This window comes from Sebastes umbrosus, chromosome 5 (genome assembly GCF_015220745.1).
Source record: "Sebastes umbrosus isolate fSebUmb1 chromosome 5, fSebUmb1.pri, whole genome shotgun sequence".
Lineage (NCBI taxonomy): Eukaryota > Metazoa > Chordata > Actinopteri > Perciformes > Sebastidae > Sebastes > Sebastes umbrosus.
This window is the reverse complement of record NC_051273.1, coordinates 14,140,238-14,162,995: the sequence shown is the minus strand read 5'-3', so window position 1 is coordinate 14,162,995 and position 22,758 is coordinate 14,140,238. Positions and strand designations below refer to the sequence as shown.

General features: G+C 37.4%; 1 protein-coding gene across 1 annotated transcript; it reads left to right on the top strand.

Annotated features, from left to right (window-relative positions):
• The first annotated feature begins 2,950 nt into the window (after nucleotides 1-2,950).
• LOC119488484 (atrial natriuretic peptide receptor 2-like) lies at nucleotides 2,951-22,423 on the top strand. Its single transcript, XM_037770204.1, has 23 exons — nucleotides 2,951-2,995; nucleotides 3,858-3,948; nucleotides 4,258-4,390; nucleotides 5,187-5,310; nucleotides 6,120-6,224; nucleotides 8,251-8,353; nucleotides 9,287-9,432; nucleotides 9,645-9,717; nucleotides 11,103-11,247; nucleotides 12,916-13,002; nucleotides 13,090-13,233; nucleotides 14,044-14,165; nucleotides 14,355-14,499; nucleotides 15,194-15,242; nucleotides 15,333-15,434; nucleotides 15,843-15,962; nucleotides 16,963-17,056; nucleotides 17,816-17,903; nucleotides 18,118-18,257; nucleotides 18,539-18,691; nucleotides 18,964-19,062; nucleotides 20,063-20,154; nucleotides 21,158-22,423. The coding sequence occupies exons 1-23, from the start codon at nucleotides 2,951-2,953 to the stop codon at nucleotides 21,266-21,268; spliced, it is 2,511 nt and encodes an 836-aa protein (XP_037626132.1). The 3' UTR covers nucleotides 21,269-22,423.
• The last annotated feature ends 335 nt before the right edge of the window (nucleotides 22,424-22,758 follow it).

The following is a 22,758-nucleotide window of genomic DNA, read 5'->3' as shown; positions in this document are numbered from 1 at the left end:
ATTTTGTAGACATTCATGGTTCCCAGATGATGAGCCTTAAACACTTCAATGTGATCGACACACTTGTTTTTCTATTTGTCCAATACATTACTTTTGATTTATGACTAAATACCTGCAAAACTAATGATATCAGCCTCAGTTGTACTTTTTATTTAACGTTAATGAATATGTTCGCATGTCAACAGGATGAACTAAGTTGGTGAACATGGTAAACATTATACCTGCTAATCATCAGCAATGCTAATATTGTCATTGTGAGCGTGTTGGCACGCTAGAGTGGCTGCAGCCTTTTAAAACGTTGCTCACACACCACCTACTTGGCACCTACGTTAGCCAAACCAAACCATGAGACTTCTTGTAAATCCAGTTTGACTGAGTCAGACTGTCTCCTGATTTTGAATAAAAATAACTGTCACTAACTGATAATATCTGTAAGTTTAAAAACGTTTGATAACACTAATGTGGATGTTAGCGTGCTAACAAACAAAAAAAACACTGGTAGGATTATCTGACGCTCTTATTACCTGAATTGTACTGCCGTCAGTAGTTGATGGAGTACCGCTTCTTGAGATTTGTGGTGCTCATCAGCCGCCACTTTACGATGATTTAGTCTGTTCAGGCCAATTAGTGGGTGACCTTTAGTTTCCATCCAGTAAGTTACATTATTGGCGAAAGAGTGGGAGAAAAACAATTGACTCTTAAGTCTTAAGATCCTCTGAATTAGACTGCAAAGCGCTTGCATCAGTAAAGAATAACCACATATAAGTATTTTAATTCAAATTTATTACAGCTTTCTGTGATTAACAGTAACCTGACACTATTTATTGTCCTGTAAGTGAAACACATCTGGAAAATGGTTCAATGTTGTAGGCTAAATGAAGAGTGAAATACATTTAAACATTAAATCATGTAGGTCAGGGGTCTCCAACCTTTTTTCCTCTGAGAGCTAATTTGACAAAATGAAAGTGGCCGAGAGCGACTCATAGCACCAAGTTGTACATCGCCAATAGCAGACATAATGTCTGTCTTACTTTTATGGTCCTTTAATAACATGTCAGCCACTGCAGTCATCACCTCTATTACAATCCCGCCAGAGGCAAATGTCTTTTTTTGTGTTTCGTTAGGATGTACACCACTAAACGAAGCCTCGGTTGCTGCGTCGGCCGTCTTTATCAGTTTGGTAAACAGAGACTATGTTGTCTTTTATGCGTTGTTTTCAGCTCCTTTGCCTTCTCTGTTCATAAATTACCAGCTGGTAATATTGGATAGAAATTTAAACAGGTTTACAAACTAAATTGTGTAATCAAATTTATGTACATATTATTTGAAACTTGAGTGAGCCACTCAGAAACAGGTAGCAAGCTATTGGTAACTTGCCAGCTACTTGTTGGAGACCCCTGATGTAGGTTATAAACTGCATATTATGTGCATCTAGATGTAAATCCCACATACTACATACTGTATACGTGTATCTTTCCTCTAATTAACTCAAGTCGACATGCAAGTCTTGTTCAAAACCTTTCACTCTTTGCAACCACAAACCCACAGCTGTTTTTATTTCCTCCACATACTGGTAACCTGCTTTTACGACATTTCTCCTTTTATGCCGTAAAATCCCACTCAGGATTTAATCCCCTAAACACAATGTGCATCCTTTGACAGCAGAAAAAAAGGTTCAACACTGTACATTTTGATTATAGAAAACAACTCAGGATGTAAATGACACTCAGTTAATGTTTCAGGTTGAGGTTTGCCTTGATTAAAGTCATATAATTTCCATTAAGAACATATTGTATGTTGGGTTAGGGTTATATTGTATGTTGTATTGTAGCGATTGTATGTCTTCAGTAGATCTATCGTGACTGCCAACTGCCACTCTGGTTTTGCATTCCCAAAAACATGAACTGTAAACTTGTGTGGTGTGGCAGGCCTTTTTTCTACAGCTGTGCTGTAATTATGCATTCTTGAAAAGCCAATTAAATTTTACAGATGTTCAGAAATGCTGTCTTTTGGTTTTGTCTTAAAGTGGCAGTAGTAGGCAGTATATTTTTGGCATCACAAAACTTCCATAATAACCTTTCAGTATATTGTAATTCAAGTGTTCTGAGAGATAACTAGACTTCTGCACCTCCTCATGGCTCTGATTTCAGGCTTTAGAAAATCTAGCCCGTGACGGGAGACTTTGACCAATCGCAGGTCATTTCAATGAGAGAGCGTTCTTATTGGCTGTGCTCCGGTCATGTGACTGGAACTTTGCGTTCCTTCACCAGAGGCGAGAAATAGACATTAACGTAACATAATATTGATTCATATTTGATCAGCGCTGCCTAGTTTGACCGTTTGGTAGGAGTTCGCAAGTGATTGACAGCCGATAGACAGCAGATGGATAGCAGACCTCAGATCAGCTCTGACTGCTTGTTTTCCTTGGGTCTGTGAAATCTTGCAGATGACGTTAGGAGCACCGGAGGACACAGACGCTTGCAAAGTGGCAATGCAATTTGAACGTGCATTTGCTATTGGCAATTCAATATGCAATGCAGATGGAATTATTTGATTAAAAATTAAAATGAAAGCTCAATCTACTGCATTTATATTGCCACGGTTTTTCTCATTGCATTGCCACTTTGCACATAGAATTGCTAATTGCAAAATGCATTGCCATTTGAATAAAGAGGCCAAAGAGGGTCCATAGATTCTGACCTGTAGCACAGTGAAGGTGAACTGAAGCACCTTGTGAACAAGTACATAATCAAACTTTGATTGGAGAGCCTCTTCTGCTGATTGGACAATTAGGGGAAGGGAGAGGGTGGGCCAGTTTGGAGAAGGGTACTTGGGTGCTAGCTGTGTTAAGGTGACACAAACAAACGCACACACACACACATACATACAGATTTGGTCATCCACTCACTCAGTCAGTTCAGAGCGTCCAGCCACAACAGCAAACCTCCTCATGGCTCTCCGGACAGCGGCATCCCTTTACCTGTGTTTCCTGCTGGTAAGTTCTCACACAGTGGAGGATTAATAAATATAACACTACAACAGATTTAAATCCAGAGAGGAAATGTGGACAAATAGCAACAGGTGTTTAAGGTTAACCTGTACATTGATGTGAAATGAGGGCAGAGGTGGTGCATTTTGTCATGATTGTGTTTACACAGATACAGGAATATAAACTACTGTGTAAACTGAGTGTGTTATATTCACATTTTCATTTATTGCTGAGGTGCCCCCCTTGCTTTTGTTGTCTTGTCAGAAACACTTGTTGCTGCGGGCATGTGGTCATGGGCTTGTAGCGTTTCTGTGTATTGCTAGGTTGCTTGCCAGCTTCTTGTGGGGCTGATTTTTTAGAAAGCATTCTGTAATCAATCTTGAATAAAAGATAATGCCGTCATTCTTACTTACTTTTATTCACCATAGTGCTTTTGCTAGTGATGTCAGCTGCTGTTTGAAAATGGCAATGCATTTTGTAATTGGCAATTCAATGTGCAAAGTAGTAATGCAATGAGAAAAAAACATGACAATATGAAATGCAATAGATTGAGCTTTCATTTTCATGTTTAATCAAAATAATTCAAACTGAGTTGAGGATTGCATTGCCACTTTGCATATTGATTTGCCAATTGCAAACTGCGCCTTCAAATTGCATTGCCTTTTTGCACACTGTATTGCCAATTACCAGATACTCTTTATCAATTTGGCTCAATACCAACAACGCTTTACAGAGTTGAGTTGTGTATTTAATTCATTAAAATACTCACATAACGAGCCGTGACTCATTGATAAAACACTTTAGCTTTTCAAATGTGTTTACACACACTTAAACATGCCTGTTCATAAAAAACTGTCTTTGCCTGCAGGGAGTACATTGCTGGCATGATCTGGACAACACGGAGTACGACTGTTGGCCGATCAATGGTCCGAATGATTACAACATGATCAGCTGTGGTGGTAAGTTTTTATGCATTTATTTGTCTGTTTGTTTAGTTGCAGTTGAAACAGCTGATCTGTAGCTGCTTTGGGTGATCTATGCGAGTGTTTACTGTAAAATCAGATGCTTTTCTTCTTGTGGCTGAAAAGGAAGGAGACAACATTTACAGCCATAATTAATAACAGTGACTTAGTAGGTGGGGCTCAATAGAATTATGTGCAAATAAAGCACACAGCGTCCTTTAGTAACCGCACGCATATACTGTTTGTACACTGTTTGTTGAATGTGTATGTACAGGACAGGTGACGAGCATGTGTGTGTTGTCACAGGTCTGGAAATGGCCTGGGTGCAGCGTCCTCCAGAGAAAGCAACCAATGGGGAAGAGTTCAACGTCTCGTACACGGTGACGGCCTCAGATTCTTTCTACGAGTACGCTGTCAGGAACAAGATATTCCAGTTCAGGTGAGTGTGTTACATAAACTCCTGGCATCCTGAACGTCTGCCGTGCCCTGAATGACACACACACACACGCAGCCAGATATCATCTGAGTTGATCAGTGAATCAACTCAGACAGACTGTGATGAGCTGTCTGGGAAAAACTTCATGATGACTACACTACTACTGAAATACATTACATACGTGTACACACACACACACACACACACACACACGCACACACACACACACACACACACACACACACACTTTAGAGTGACATTACACTGACATACATTCAATACTCTAACCTTAAACCAAGTGTTCACCCTAAAATGTAATGATTTATCTTACGGGGACATACATTTTGTCCCCAAAAGGAAGGCGAGTCACCACAATGTGACAGTGTAAACCGATACATGTCCTCACCACATGCGTAATACACGCCCGCACACACATACACAGAAGTGTACTGGCTACTGATTCACCACAACACTGGGAAGACAGTGTGTCTCTTGGAAATAATTAGAAGTAAACATTTTTAAGTACATTTACTTTGAGTGTAAACTCAGTTCACCCAGTGTCTTAATAAAAAAAGGAAATAACTGACAATTTATCAGTTATCAGTTATTACTGATAATTAATTCCTGACTGATGCATCTGTGTAATTAAGTATATCCTTTATCTTAATTTAAGCTGCCTTCATTTTCAAGTTCAAGGGAAGCTGATCTGCAAGTTTTTGTTTGAGCTTCTATTGTAAATAGCATCACAGGGCTTTGTGTTAATTCATTTGTTTGTCTACCCACACATGTTCCCTTCTAGTAATGCGTCAGAGGCGAAGAGGTTCTGTAACGAACACGAATGCCCGGCGAACTGGAACAACGCCAATGATATGAACTGCTGCGTGTATCACGCCAACATCCACTCCTGTCCTCTCGGTCTTATGGTGGGTACCCGGTGTGTTGTAATCCGAGCTTCTCCACTTTGTTTACATAGCCGACCGGCCGCGCCTGCTTTTAGTGCATGTTAGTGCATGTGAGCTGCCCCACTGGCTAGCTAATGGCCGCCGCTCTGCACTGCTCTCATAAGGTGGTTACAGCGGCGCTGTTGCGGAATCATAGCACCCACCCTCCGGTTATTAGCTCCGATCAGCAGGTTCAGTCGTCGCCACGTTGAGAGCCGTGCAGAGGCAATAGAAATGCTCCCAATCTCGCATTTAGCACCTTAAATATTTAATGCTATCTGTCCTTTTCACATAACTTGTAGATTGATTTTCCTCACAATTTTCCCGTAAGCAACTTCACGAAAATCCACAGTGTATTACAATAAAACTGTTTACTCTGTATCTGCTCATTACAGCTCTACATTATATATGTGTGATTCTTTGGTGGAAATATTTAAATACAAGACGCCATGTTTCTTATAGCTGCACCAATTCACCAAAGAGAATCATTATAGACGTTGTTTTGCCTTTTTCTACACTCTTCTCAAAGTTTATCTTAAGATTTGTTATCTTTGGAAACTATAGTGCCTTGAAATACCTGGTTTTAAAAACTGTGTCTGCTAGTTTCTGCATAAAAGTCCGTTTTAGTTTCTAGAGTAGCGGAGACACATCTACTCATTGAGTGAGCACGCACCTTGTTGAATCGTAATATAACAGTTATTCAAATATCAGCACTTTACTAACACATGGATGAACTGTCTGAAGGGCATAGTTTTAAAACCTCTCCAAACTGTTGTGTCGTCTCTTCACAGAAACAAGGTGGAATCTGTGGCCCGTGGATTCCTGACGATGGTAAAATAGTGACTCACACCGTCTCCAAAGCAGGCAAGATGTCCCAGAAATTGTGGACGTCAAAGGTGAGCCAACACAAACGTCTTCAGGTTTGGCGAACATTTGTAGTATTTCTTACAGCTACATATTCTGTTAATACCTGCACATATTTAATTTCATGTATTGATTTTAATGCACAAAGATGAATAGAAAAATCATCATCTACTATTCACAATTCACCAACTGCATTCACTGACAGTAACGGTCCAGCACCTTTTTTTCGGTGAAGGAGTCTGTCAAATTGCCGATATTCGACATTAAAGGGTAACTTTGGTATTTTTCAACCTGGACCCTATTTCACCATGTTTTTGCAATTTTGGAAATTGGTTCTGATTTGATATAGAGGGATAACGCTGTAACTGGCAGCAGCGAAATGAGCTGCAAAGGCAAGTGATCAGCATCAGTGTAATGTTATGTTCAGTAAAAGTTCTTGTTTTTGTCGATTTCAGAACGAGACTTCTCCTTGAGCGAGACTCTTTCCATAAAGTCAGACATTTATAATAACAATCAGAGCCTGTCATGGTAAAAACAAGCACTTTTAGTGGACGTAAATGACGGTGCCAGCTTGCCCCAATTGCACCATATTGTAGCCAGTGAGCAGCTGCCGTCTACAGCGCTCTCCCTCAATACTGGACCAGTTTCAGAAATTGTTGTCCCTATTAGTCAGTTAGACAGAAAAACATGGGGAAATAGTGTCCAGGTTGAAAAATACCGAAGTTGTCCTTTAACTTTGTTGTCAGAAGGGGAATTCATCTGGTACCCATGCAAAACATAAAAGACGTTTGATCAAAGTCACACATGCTTTGTGAAGCTTGCAGTCTGTGTTGCTGGTGTGTCACGATACAACATGCAGCAGGTTGTAATTACTTGTCTGTTAGTAGGAAATTACAGGAGTACAGAAAGACATACTTCGGGTTGTGGTTTATGAAATGACTCAAAGTACAGACAACCATCAACAGTAAAAGACAACAATGAATTCATGGATAATACAATCTGACATAACATATTCTCTTATATAATCCTTAAAAGATGTATAAGGACTAGGGCTGTCAAAGTTAATGCGGTAATAACTCCCTAACACAAATTTGTTTTAACGCTAGAGTGAAGATGCTGGCACCGTGTCATACTAGCTTGTTGTGATGGAGGTTTAATAACGCTCCAAACGTAATGCTAAATTTTGGCGAGGAAAAACTGGCATGGTCATTTTCAAAGGGATCCCTTGACCTCTGACCTCAAGATATGTGAATGAAAATGGGTTTCTTGGGTACCCACGAGTCTCCCCTTTACGGACATGCCCACTTTATGATAATCACATGCAGTTTTGGGCAAATCATAGTCAAGTCAGCACACTGACACACTGACAGCTGTTGATGCCTGTTGGGCTTGAGTTTACCATGTTATGATTTGAGCATATTTTTAATGCTAAATGCAGTACCTGTGAGGGTTTCTGGACAATATTTGTCATTGTTTTGTGTTGTTAATTGATTTCCAATAATAAATATATACATACATTTGCATAAAGCAGCATATTTTCCCACTGTCATGTTGATAAGAGTATTAAATACTTGACAAATCTCCCTTTAAGGAACATTTTGAACAAATAAAAAAGATGTGATTAATTTGCGATTAATCACGATTAACTATGGACAATCATGCAATTGATCATCATTAAATATTTCAATTGATTGACAGCCCTAATAAAGACAAACAATTCCTTGTGCAATTGACTCATACATCTACAGCTCTGATTTTTGCTGATTGTTCGGATTCATTTTTGAGTCATAGTATAGTGAAGTAAAGTGTGACAGTTATCTGAGGGATTATTTTCTATGTATATTGTTTTCAACTATAATAACAATCAGCGGTCTGAATAATTAGCAGAACTGTTTTTCATGCATTTTATTTTATTTAGTGAGGCATGGTCAACCATCATTTTGTTGTTTTATTCCCTAATAAAACAATAATGATATTGTTGACTGAGCAACTTAGCAATATACAACCTAACTCTTCCACGGTACATTTTCCACCATGGTGTTGTCTCATGTACTGTAGGTGGTGCTGATCCATGTGGGAGTCACCTCAGTCATCGCTCATATCAAATTGGGACACATGCACGCAGCGCTGGAGTCCAAAGTGCTTGTTGTTAGTGCTCAAGGTCAGTCTGCTGAGTTTCCATTTGTTGATATGCTGAATCCTACAGTATGTGTTGAAGGAAGCCTAAAAAAAACTACAAAACCACTATCTCTGGGGTGTTGAGCAATGCAGATCTTGTTTCATTAACTAGACAAAGGGACTAAGAGCACACGCTTGTTTACATCCTGAACTTGTACAGAAACATCAGGGAAAAGGCTAACTTGTGTGAGACGTTCACATCATATCAAAACAACTGCTTTGCTATCAGCTGAGTTACAATAATAAACTTAATTGTGTGCTTGCTGGTAGAGACCTAAATAGCCAATACAACCTACTGCCTGTAGGAAAGATATGCATGCTTTTACACTAATACTTATTTGTTAATGTATCTGTAATTTTCCTTAAAACATCACGATCATCTGTGTGGATTACATTTTAAAGTAACAAAGTACATTTACTTACGTATTTGAAGTACTTTCCATTCATCTGCTACTTTATACTTCCTCTATTTATTTGATAACTTAAGTTGCTTTGTGAATTCAGATGAATATAAAATGTGACAAATACATTATAATATATTATTATAGTTAAGATAAAACAGAATAACACTTATTGATCCCATAAGGGGGGGAAATTCACAAGCTACAGTATATAAACAAAATGAATTATCTCTATCTTTACCAGCTGCAGCATTAAAGTGATGTACACATTAATGCGTCAAAAATTATAATGTACATTATTCTGAGACATTCAGTACTTTTGTACTGAACTGTGCTTTTATGTTCGGTACTTTAGGTACTACTACAGTTAAGTAGATATTTAACTCCAGTTATTTATAAGCATTTTTCCAGTGTGGTTTGGTTACTTTTACTCAAGTGAGCGATCTGTGTACTTCCTCCGCCACTGAATTCAGTGGATGGAAACCTCAAATATAAAATGTGTGACTGTGTTTTAGTGTGCGGCGATGACGTCTGCGAGCTGGAGGAGACCTGTCTCAACTGTCCTGCAGACTGCGGCATCTGCCCAATGTCCATCACTATTAAGGTGGCCATCGGGCTCCCAGTCGCTCTCTTCAGCAGCGGCTTCATCCTAACCATGGTGGTCAGTTTCTGTAACACACACACACACACACACACACACACACACACACACACACACACACACACACACACACACACACACACACACACACGCGCGCACACACACACACACACACACACACACACTCACGCACACACACACACACACACACACACACAGGAGATGTTTCATGTGCTGATGTTAACCTTTATTTCCTCCCTGCCTGCCTGCAGTGGCTCCAGTACCAGAAACAGAGGATGCTTTGGGATGAAAGCTGGATCATCAACTACAAGAACATAATATTTGGTAAAATGTCTCAGGCTGAAGTTGTGAAAAAAAAAAACTGTTTACAGATACAGAAAACTTTGCTTACATGAAAACTCTAAACTTTCACTTTCTTTTAAGACTTCAGTTTTGCTTCTTCAAGAATGGATCACTTACATTTTACTTGAAACATGAAACATGAAACTTCCCCAATTGATTTCTTACATTAAGACATTTATTTTTTGTATTACAATTTTTCTGAAAAACCTGTTTAAATATGCAAATGATGCATTATCGTATCAAATATGTGCTAATTTGCATACATTTCCAGAACAGAAATCTGAACATTGGATAAAGCCAGGTTCAAAATTATTGTTTCATTTTGTTCACATATTATAGAGACAAAGGTTTTTACAGAGGGAATTTTGGATATCTCTTTTTATCACTCCATAAATCAGAAAAAAACTATTTTTGCCATGTTTTTAGGAATAAAATGTTATATAAATAAGGCTATGAATGATATATGAACAAACGTCTCTGTAAAAACCTTCAGAATATAGATAGGAAGGAAACTGGAACACTACTGAAGTGGAGATTTGAGTATGAGAAAACAAACACATTTTGAGAAAACGGCCTTTAAAAATATGTTTTGCAAAATTTCGTACATTTTGCGAGACACTACAGGGGAATAGGTAAAAAAAAAGTTAACTAATAGATATCACCATGAAACTTCCCCAGCTGATTACTTAAATTAGTAAAAAGTATTACAAGTTTTCTGACATTGTATGTTTAAATATGCAAATGAGGAATTATCTAATGATAACTTTTGGTGAATTTAGGAGAAATCTACAGATGCAAATAGAAAAAGTAGTTAAATAAACACCTAAATGTGTATTTTGGATGTTTTCTTTCCACTAGCCTGAAAGAAGACATGTTATGGAAGCAAAATAGCTCAAAAATCTCACAACTGACCGGTGCATGAAAAACTATGCTTTCGCCTGTAGGGTCTCCCCTTAACTGCTTTATATTGTGACACTCAAACACACCTGTAAACATCTGCTGCTGGCGTCATGTTAACTTTTGGTGGATTTAGGGGAAAGACAGACACAAATAGACAAAGAAGTAAAATAAACACCTAATGTGTATTTTGGATGTTTTCTTTCCACTAGCCTGAGAGAAGACTGATCAGTGCACGAAAAACAAAGTTATTGCCTGTAGTGTCTCCCCTTAAAGAGTCAAGAATACGATCAATATATCTGTTGCTATTGTATTCTCTAATTCAGTGTTAATGTAAGTAAGAGTTGGTCCAGCATGAAGATTATTTTACTCTCAAATAAAAGATTTTATTAATATAAATAATAAAAAACACAGTCATGCATGTATTTTACTACTTTTCTATGTGACCCTGAGTATCTAACTGTGTGCAGGTAGAGTGTGCTGCATGGGCCTCTGCAGCACCAGCAGCCTGCAGCGCGTCAAGAGCACCTCCACCATCAGTCGAACTACTGATGTGACCGTGTGCACCAGATTCAACACCTCCTTCAAACAAGTCTTCATCCAGCCAGGCATCTAGTGAGAAACGTTATTATTTTAGTTTATATAACAGAAACATTCAACTAGCAGAAGTAAACAGATGTAGGTTTTAAACACACTTTCTTATACTCTTTTGCTGTATGGATCAATAAAATATGGGCAATACCATATGGATCAACCCTGAGCAGCTAGGAGCCGTGCGATAAGATAAGACTTTATTGATCCCAGAGAGGAAATTCACATGTTGCAGCAGCACAGAGGCAGACTGAGAGGTCGGAAAACAGATCAAGTGAATTGTGCAAATATTTGTGCAAGAGAAGCTCAGTAGTGCAACTCAGCCATGATGTGTGAACTATATGGTATAAGTATATCGGTATAGGTTTTAATAATAAGTACAATATACATAATAATATGATAAAGTATATAATGTTATATAAACAGTATGTGCAGTATATGTAATATGAACACACTATACGGTAATAATACAATACTATGAAGTATAGATAATAGAAATCGAAGAGAATATTACAATAATCTAAAAGCACAATAATTATAATAAAGTAATAATGTAGTATTGTTATATTGATATAATTAATAGGTTATAATAACCATAATTTATAAATGGTAAATTGATAGTTAATTAAATTTTAGTTAATAGTTATTTTACTGTTAACAAATAATTAAATTATATTAATGTTTACCAATTATTAGTAATGCTATAATTTATTATAGTACAGTGTATATAGTATATAGCTTGTGTAATATGAAATAATTAGTTTATAAATTATATATTGTATCGTAGCTGATAAGAAATGATAACAATTACATTTTGATTACATTAGTAAACTATTTATAAATAGTTTATTGTTGTACACATTTTAACATTTATACTATAATAAGTATTTTTTCATGATTGGCAAATGATTTGTAAACCTTTAAATTATTTATAAAACATCTATAAACATGACTCAGATAGATGGACCAGAAACCAATTATTAACCATTGAATAAGTATTAACTATCTATCTAAATAATGTTTATAGATGCTTTACAAAATATTTAACAAGGTATTATAATCATCAGTTGCAACTTTATAATAGTCATCCAAATAATGTTTGTAGATCGTTTACAAACCAGTTATTAACCATTAACAAAGTGTTACAAATATCTATTTATGTAATGTTTATAGATGTTTTACAAACAATTTCTTAAAGGTTTACAAATCATTTGGTAATCATTAATGAATACTTATAATATAATATATAAAATGTTATAATGTGTGCAACAATAAACTGTTAAAATAGCATAGCATTACTAATAATTATTAACATTATTAATTATCATTTCAATGTTTGATAACAGTAAAATAACTATCAACCAACTTTAATTAACTATCAATTTACCATTTATTAATAATGGTTATTATAAAGTGTTACGTTTATATAATGCAGTGTAAAGTCAAACAGTATACAATATAGATATTGTACTACTTTCTTTATTTCATTCATTGATTGTCAGTTCACTTTCATGAGTCGTTTGAAAGAAATTAAAAATATTCCTTTAAAGGTCAGTAGATGATTTTAATGTGTTCTTGACTAAATGCTAATTCTCATGACTTTTTTTTATAACTGGGTGATATATGATGATGTATTTTGCTGAAAATTCCTTCCATATTCTGACTTGATGATCTTTTTGAACGGTCTTGCAGTGACGGGAGGACGGTGGCAGTGAAATACATCCAGAATAAACATTTCACCCTCACTAAGACCATCAGGAAGGAGGTGAAAGAAGTTAGGTGAGGAGAAAAAAAAAGACATTTTACTGACATAATAAAGTGTCCCAAACTCCTGCAGCTCATGAAATTGTTCACACTGTTCTATAGGCAACTGGATCACCCCAATCTATGCAAGTTCATTGGTGGGTCTATCGAGGTCCCGTACATCAGCATCATCACGGAGCACTGCCCCAAAGGAAGCCTCTCTGACGTCCTGCTGAATGATGACATCCCCATCAACTGGGGCTTCAGGTGAAGCAATATCCCTGCAACACTTTCTATGACACCCATGTCTATAATGCATTATAAACATACTTATAATCTGCTTATAGCACTGTGTTTTTATACTTATAAACACTCATAAATATTAATAATGCTCAATAGAAATAATCATGACACATTATAAAGCATTTTATAATTATATTATATTATATATATTATTATAGTATATTATATTATTATATAATAATAATGTATACATCCCAAAATAGCCCATGAAATAAGGAATAATCCCTTTGAATATTACTCCCTGAAGCTTTGAAGCCCATAAAATGGTATTCGGGACAACCCTAATGAGTAATAATAATCTATTTACAGTTTTCTGTGTAGTTTATACTCTCGTCTAGGAGCTAAAGATCCTGCTCTAGTCACTGCTTGCAGTAGATTAGATGAAGGATTTTGTCTTTTTTATTCCACAGATAACTGGCTCACAGATTTCAACATGATGTGATGAAACATTAAATGTATTTTTGCTGAGTAAAACTTCAGCAGGAAATGTCAGATTTTGGTGGTAATTCCTCAGATGAGCAATGAGGAAAAGCTCTGTTCCAACATTTCTCAACATTTTAGACAATTCAACAATCACACAAAGGAAAAATCTACCATAGAAAAGACTTAAATATTATTTTTCCCAATAGACCACAATGCAATGCAAGCTATGAGACATGTTCTTGTGTTGTGGTGTGACCCAATTTTATTTATGATATGCTTTTACTTTTACCTTTGGTTGAAAACAAATGCACATAAACGATAAGATCTAAGAGTGTTTCTTCCCCCATGCAGACTTTCCTTTGCCACTGATATCGCCCGTGGGATGTTGTACCTCCACCAGCACAGGATGTTTCATGGGAGACTTCACTCCAGAAATTGTGTTATTGACGACCGTTGGGTGTGCAAAATCTCAGGTAACCAAAACCTCCTGCTTCAAAGCATTTGGGTCTTTGTTAAATTCTGTTTTCACCAATCACACATCTGTGATAAGTCACTCAACTTACACAATTTAAATAACACTATGAAACAAAAACATCTCCTTATGGGAATCATTTCACTACTGAGCCACATCCTGTCTTTCTGTACTCTGTGTTTGGCTTCAGATTACGGGCTCACAGCCTACAGAAGGGAGGACTTTGAGGCTGTTAGTAATGGCTTCAACTGTGGGGAGGTAAATCGTATATACTGTGCCCCAGAGGTCCTGCTGGGAAGCAGCTCCAACATGACGCCAGCAGCAGATGTTTACAGGTGTGTTTGAGTGTCACAATATAAAGCAGTTAAGGGGAGACACTACATGTGAAAACATTTTTCATGCTTTGGTCAGTTGTGAGATTTTTAACTATTTTGCTTCCATAACATGTCTTCTTTCAGACTAGTGGAAAGAAAACATCCAAAATACACATTTAGGTGTTTATTTTACTACTTTGTCTACTTGCGTCTGTAGATTTCTCCTTAGGACCCCCTTGAAAACGAGATGATACATCTCAAGGGGTTATGCTGATATAATAAACTTCTCTTCTGAATTCACCAAAAGTTAGCATTAGATAATGCCTCATTTGCATATTTAAACATAATATTTCAGAGAACTTGTAACAGAAAAAATAATTGTCTCAATATAAGTAATCAGCTGTGAAAGTTTCATGGTGATATCTATTGATTAGAATTTTTACCCTATTCACATTTAGTGTCTTGCAATACATATTTCTAAAGGCTGTTTTCTCAAATAAGCTTTTTCTCACTCTGAGCCAGAAATCTCCACTTCAGTAGCACTTACAAACACCAAACTTCCCAGATGAAAATCATTATACAGTTAAATCAAAGATGTGAAAATGTAATTATGGTGGACAGGCAACCATCTTTATATATACACGTATATATATGAATGTTGAATCTTTGCACTGGAAAATAATATCCTCTCTCTACTTTTCCCTCCTGTCCTCAGCTACTCCATGATTCTGGTTGAGATTGCGACTCGCTCCGACCTCATTTCAGTGAGTGTGACAGCCTCCTCTGTAGATTACAACCTTCGGCTTCCCTTTGATCTGAGCTCTGTAACCAGCAGTCCTCTCTAACAGGACCAGGCGGAGGGAGTGAGGATGGATATCGCGTGGCGCCCCCCTCTGCCTGAGGTCAAAGCAGGGAAGGCCGATACCGACTGTCCCAGTCAAGCAGACTACTGTGAGGTCTGTCACACAAGTATTCAGATACTTTACTTACGTAAAAGTGCTAATACCACACTGGGAAAATACTCTGCATTAAAAGTCCTGCAGTGAAGATGTTACTTAAGTAAAAGTACTAATACCGCACTGGAAAAATACTCTGCATTAAAAGTCCTGCAGTGACTCAAATTTGTACTTGAGTACTTGAGTACTTGATTATACAGTATGTACTTAGTTACATCCCACCTCTGCTGTCACACGTGCAAATGTTGCTAGAACTGTAAATGGAAAAATGTGGTTTTGGTACTAACGCTCTTGTTGAATTGTCTCTTGAATAACACACAAAAACTTGGAGATGTGATATTAGTAATATATGTCATAGGCTGTATAATCATATTAGACAATGAGGTGTTGCTCTCTTCTCTGGAACAGCTGATTAAGAAGTGCTGGTGTCACAACGTCACCTTGAGGCCCACGTTTGAGCAGGTGAAGAAGATGCTCGACAAAATGAACCCACACAAAGTCAGCCCCGTGGACATGATGATGAACCTGGTAATGACCTTCTGAAATATGGTAAAATAATGTGGAATAACATCGGTGTAAAGATACATATTATGCTAACACGTTCTCATCCCAACTCCTCTCATAATGATGCTTTGTCAGACCCCTTGGCGTCACTTTTCGTTCGCAGTAAACACGTGCTTAATGTTGTCAAGTAAACAAAAACTCTTGCATAGGTTTAGGCAACAAAACCACTTAGTTAGGTTTAGGAAAAAACTACATGGTTGGGCTCAGTTATTATAATTGTACAGTTAAAATGACATTGAATGTTGTGAACACGGGACACCCACGAACAGCTGATTGTAACTTGAAAGTGAAATTTAAGGCACGGGACGCAAACAGCGGTCTCCTGGATGAAAGTCTTGTGTTTGTTGGACCCATCCACCTCCCTGTTTTTCTCTTCCGCTTTTTAAACTACGTCACAACAGCACTTTTCGTGAGCGTTTGGAATCGATGCAGAAGGGTTTACATTGTAGTTAATGGAAAGCCCGGTGCGTCTCATACCGACGCTAAAGGAGTCATTCTGCGTAGATATCAAATGCCGATGCCAGTGACAAAGCGTGGGTATTTGACGCCCTGGGAATGAGAACAGGCTAAGTACACATACACCAAATGTAATGTGACATCATTTGGATTAATTTCCCAAACTGTAGCACTGTACTTTAAAGACAAATGCGAAGAAAACTAGAAGTGTACTCGGAGAGCGCAGACCTCCAACAAGGCAGGTTTCATGTACGTCACTGCCCTGCCCCTCCCCCCCAGATCGCCACCAAAATCGAATGGATTGTTCATTGTGCCACACCCCACCCCTCCAAAAAATTTCATTCAGATTGATCGCAGACTTTTGGAGTAATCCTCCAAACCAACAAACCAACGCCGGTGAAAACACAACCTCCTTCCTAGGCCTCCGGCCTTGGCGGAGGTAAAAATTAAAATGTGCAGTCTGGATTGTTGTGAGTTTCAGACACGAATAGAGTTTGTTTAACTGCAGATGGAGAAGTACAGCAAACATCTGGAGGCCATCGTTGCTGAGAGGACGCAGGACCTTCTTCAAGAGAAACAGAAGACGGATCGGCTATTATACAGTACGTCAGTGTGGAGTCACGTGAAAGAGTTGCATGGCTCTAATGATTGATCCCAAGCAGAATCATACTATTGACTGAGTACAGTTTTTAAGAGTTTGTCTTGGTGACATTGCAGAGATAACACTGATATATGTACAGTAGTACCAGCAGGACTGGTTTTGTAGTTCATTATGTAAAGGGTGATGAACAGTAAACTGTAAAAGGTGCACACAGACATTCATTATCTACAATATGTGCATAGTGCAGCATATGTAAAGTTGCCTAAGGTGGAGTTGTTACTGTTTAGTTAATGTCAGTCAATCATTCATATGAGTCACTGTAAGTAAGTGTAACTGTAACTGTAAATCTTGAAGTATTAAAAGACACAGTGAAAGGTGCTCACTGCCATCTAGTGGTGCAGAGGCAGCACCTTCATCATCATCGCCCCAAAGACTGTATTGGGGCGTATTATTTTTAAAGACGACCTATTATGCTTATTTTCAAGTGCATACTTGTACACGGGGTTTCTACTAGAACATGTTTACATGCCTAAATGTAAAAAAACGCTTTATTTTTGTCATACTGGCTGTGCTGCAGCACCTCTTTTCACCCTCTGTCTGAAACGCTCTGTTTGTGCTCCTCCTCCTTTGGCGTGGACTTTGGGCTTTGTAACTTTGCAGACCTTTTACATGAACAAAAAAACTATATAACACACTAAAGGGAAGGGAAAAAGTACAAAAGCATAATAGGTCCCCTTTAAGTCATGACATTCCTGTACAGGTATGTTACCAAAACCGGTGGCTGATGACCTTCGTCAAGGTCGAACGTCAGAGGCTCAGAGCTACTCCAACGCCACCGTCTACTTCAGGTTTGTGTTGTGGAAAGCAAGTTCATTACTTTCATTTTTTCAGTTGTAGATTCTCTGGACTTTAACTTAAATATGTTTCATTAACAGGGATAAATTCAGATTGATTTTTTTGTTATTTTTGTCCCTCTGTACCTTGTTATTTTGCATGCAGATTGTTTGGTTATATACATGTAGAAGTAGAGATTACTAACACTGCATTACTCCCCTGTGACAGCGATATTGTCGGCTTTACTCAGCTGTCTGGTGCAAGCACGCCCCACCAGGTTGTGGACTTCCTCAACCAGCTCTACACCACCTTTGACGACATTATTGACAATTATGACGTATACAAAGTGGAGACAATCGGCGATGCTTGTGAGTAAGGCTGATAAACTGATTTTTAACTGCTAGCATTAAAGTGATAAATCATTTTAATAAAGCATTTAACTATTTTAAAAGATAAATATATCACAGCATGAAGATAAGGACAAACATTTGTGTTGAGAGGCAGATAAACAACTGAAATTGATGATTTAAAAGGCAAAAACAACAACAGATTTACCATCTTAGGAGTGTCTTAATGTGTGTTTTGACATTTTATTATCAGTGCAGCACTCTCTTCCTCCTCCTGTATTGTCTCTGGGCTTATCTTCCAGACATGGTGGTCTCTGGGGTCCCTCAAGAAAATGGCATCAATCATGCCGGAGAGATAGCCAGCATGGCTCTTGATCTGGTTAGTGTCTGCCACACTTTCAAGATCCCTCACAAACCCAACACACAGCTGAAGATACGCGCCGGCATCCACTCAGGTACTGTGGACATCTCTCCTGTATCCAGCCTCAGTTTATCAGTTTATATGACCTGCTTCAGTTTTAAATAACACAAAATCTCAAGCTGCATTATAACAGAAACATGTTTGATCATCATCATCATCATCATTGATTTGACTGCTTCACATATACATATATGTAGATAAAAATAACTCACTCAATAACCTCACATGCATTATAATGATTCAGCAATGTCATTTATCATCCACCCAAAGTGTTGCTTGAAAATCACAGCTGTTTTATTCTGCCAGGACCTGTTGTGGCCGGTGTGGTTGGCACCAAAATGCCTCGCTACTGCCTGTTTGGGGACACGGTCAACACATCCTCACGCATGGAGTCAACAAGTGAAGGTAATGAAGGATTAGACACACTGCCTTTTTACCAATTAATGTCTCAATGTGGCACAGTTGGTCTCAGGAAACAATTTCACTTGTGTTTTTATGAGCCGAACAACTGTGCTACATGATGTCTGTGTGCTCTCTTAATGTTGTGTCTGTTGTAACTGACTTCAATAGCAGTTCAGATTTGGCCTGCGCCGTCTCTGCTGCTATCATGCCAAACAGGATTGTTTCTGTGTTTGCTCACCAGCACAGTAGAGTTACAACACTGAGGTTGGACAATGTGATCATCAAGCACCTAACCCTCTACATTAAGCTGGTGGGATAATGGAAAAACACTGAATGACTGTAGGCTCAGAAGTAAAAAACAAAAAAACAAAAGTCTAGACTTTATAACATGAGATCAAACTTAACCTTAAGTCACCATGTAAAAAAAAAATTAAGGGTCATATATGTTGAAAAATGTGAAAATTACATACTCTGTCTGTGCAGTTTGTCTTACATGATTACAGACATAACTAGCAGATCTCATAACACCTTGTAATTGTATGTATTATGTATAAACCACTCATCACAGCGCTACATTTTTTTAATATATGACTTGCACACCATAATATATGAGGTACTAAACTATCAATACAAAGCGTACTGTATTTTATTTTAAATCTGTATTAAAGTGACTATAATGATGACACAAAATTGAATATACACTGTAAATGATATATAGAAAATAACACAACACATTCATTTAGATCTGTTTTGTACTATTTTAAACACTGCTATTTGGTTTTAATTGTAATATTTTCAATTGACCGTTCAGCCATTGTGTAATGAAACTGATATTGGTTTGTAAAAGTTTTAAATAACGTGGTCAAAAATGTGCAGTACATTTTGCACATAATGTTGCTTAAAGATCATACAAATAAATAAAAACTGCTACAATCAATTTCAGGCATGCATTGTTCATATTACTATGCAATATCACATGCTGTGTGTTTCTTTATATCCATAGCTCTGAAGATCCAGGTGAGTGGTGCCACCGCTGACCTGCTTCACACACTCAGAGGTTACATCCTGACATGCAGAGGAACACTTAATGTGAAGGTAACATTATATTAATATGTTTATATACGTATACATATAGAAATATATAACCTGTGTTGAAGAATATTGATGAGATGCTGGCTGCAGTGACACACCCAGAACCATCAGAACAGCAAATGCATATTGAGCTTCCTGTAGCTGTTCCATTGCTTTAATTCAGGTGTGTCAAACTCAATTTCACTAAGGGCCACACTGGGAAATGAAAATCACATCAACGGCCAGATATATACAGTTTATTATCATGCTTTTATTTAATAAAAAATAAATAAAAATACAGTGAATGTGATTATATTGTTGCATGTCCCATATGGCCTTCTCACATACAATTTAGTCCTAAAAAAGTCAACCAAAAAATAAAATAATGCAAAATAATGCATTCTTATTACATTCTTACAAGTAGGCTACCATACAGCCAACTCACAACAGCCTGCTTTACAGGCCTAAATATGACAACTCAATGGTTGTGTGGGGAGCTATTGCAGGAAATGCTGAGTGTACATCCACAGCATCTCTCAAATTAAACCTATCTAGGGTGATAAGCTTTGTTGCATGATACTATTTAACCTTATTTGTGCCATTGTGGAGGTAACTGTTTTTTTAAAAAAGCCTAATAAATGCAGCGATAATCACATACAAGCTGGTGCATCACCTTTGAAAAAGACTTATGAGGCTGAGATTTGAAAAGATCACAGGAAATTCAAAACTTCCCTCCGAGGGACAAGAGACTGGGTGTGTCTGCATCATCCAGCTAACTGCAGCTTCTATTCACATTGTAACCTTAGACCTCTTTTTGGGTGGTGGCCGTGTGATTATGGGGGAGGGGTTTACTTCTCAGTCCCAGCGGACTGGGCGGCTGACCCTTGTGATGTCTTGCTAAGAGGTGGCCTCAGCTGCTGCGCTCTGCCCCCCCACATCGAAACCTAATGGCTTTATTTAAAATTCAAAGGGACACATGCTTTGCAATATGACTCTCTTCACTCTCTCATTTGTCTTGACCCAACAGGGAAAAGGAGAGATGACAACATGGTGGCTTGAAGCAAAGAGAGATGATTACACAGACCCACTGCTCAGAACATGTGACTCCAGAGGAGTCCCGGTGCCAGTTAGTGACTAAATCTGGGTAAAATGTGAGAGTATATGAAAACTGGTCAGGATTTGTGTTGTGCAATTGAACTGTGTCCCGTGAAGTACGTTGCGGTTAAATGTGCAGATACAACGATAGGATGAACTAATAGTTGATCATGAATTTAAACGCCATTTTGCACTGTAAATCCAATAGATGTAAGCCTAACAGTAAAGTGTTCAAATGTGTTATTGTGTCATTATCATTGTTGTGACCTGAAGTGATGATGACAAGCAATCTAATAGTATTTTGTAGAAATAACCAGAAATTGCACAATATCTACAAAAAACATGATTTTTTTGTAATACGATTGTGCAGGATGTTTTATTTATTTTTCACAAGAGAATGGATGTCAAAAATATGCAGAGAATCATGCCAGAGTTGAGGAAATGTTTTTTTTTTTTTTATCACGCATTATAATTTTTTTTTCTTTTCCAATGTATAGCTTAATTAATATTTTGGGAATTTTAATTTTTTTCTGATAAATTAAAAGTAAAGGAGGTATTCACTGCCTGAAAATTATGAAAACCCTCTCTTACAATAAATAAATAATAAAAAAAAAATTAAAGAACTTTGATAAACATTATCTGTATTCTTACATTTCAATTATTTTAACTAAGAACTGGTATCTGAACGGGCCATTTGCACAGGAAAAGCACAGGTGTCAAATTAACAAACTTGATAATGACTTTTTGCGTTGGTTTTTGATAATAAGGGCCCCAGTATTGCATGATTGCTCACTCATGTTGCTTCTTTGGAAATTAAAAGAACTTAGCCATTGTTAATGTTATTAGTTTTTGTGCTGATTCTGCTATGAGAAGTCAAATGTCTGTTGAGGAAAAGGTAAATTATACTCAAAATAGGTGTTCAACTAATTTGGAATCAAACTCTTCCATTCAAGCTACTTGTGGTTTCCAAATTGTGTAGTGTTTCTTGTTGATGCAGAACAGATTTGATACAATTAGCCAACTGAACTACTAAAAGGCCTACTATTAACTAACAACTATTTCACTTTTGTAAGATAAGAATGTACAGTTGTCTGTAGTAGTTTTGTAAGGTGTTGCTTACTGTGCCGTGCAATGAGCTATTTTATTGTATTTTTCAGTGATGTATAAATTGCATTAAAGTTAATTTTGTTGATTCATATTGTGTATCTATCTAACAAACTTCCACTGTTTATGTCAGTTAATTAATTGAAACAATTGACATTTTTGAAGTCTCCCTCCTTACACATTTAAAGTTCCCATATTATGCTCCTTTTCAAGTTCACACTTGTATTTTGTGTTTCTACTAGAACATGTTTACATGCTGCAATGTTAAAAAAAACTTTTATTTTCCTCATACTTTCAGCCTGAATATACCTGTATTTACCCTCTGTCTGAAACACTCTGTTTTAGCGCATTTTGACGGAATTGCAACCGAATTGCGTTGCTGGGCAACAGCTTGGGTTCATGTGTACTTCCTGTCAGCTGATGACATTC

Bases quoted from the DNA above. Each gene is read 5' to 3' on its own strand.
- LOC119488484 (XM_037770204.1), top strand. From the start codon at position 2,951: ATGGCTCTCCGGACAGCGGCATCCCTTTACCTGTGTTTCCTGCTG. The intron at 11,248-12,915 runs GTGAGAAACGTT...ACGGTCTTGCAG, and splicing joins TTCATCCAGCCAGGCATCTA to TGACGGGAGGACGGTGGCAG. The intron at 17,904-18,117 runs GTTTGTGTTGTG...CCCCTGTGACAG, and splicing joins AACGCCACCGTCTACTTCAG to CGATATTGTCGGCTTTACTC.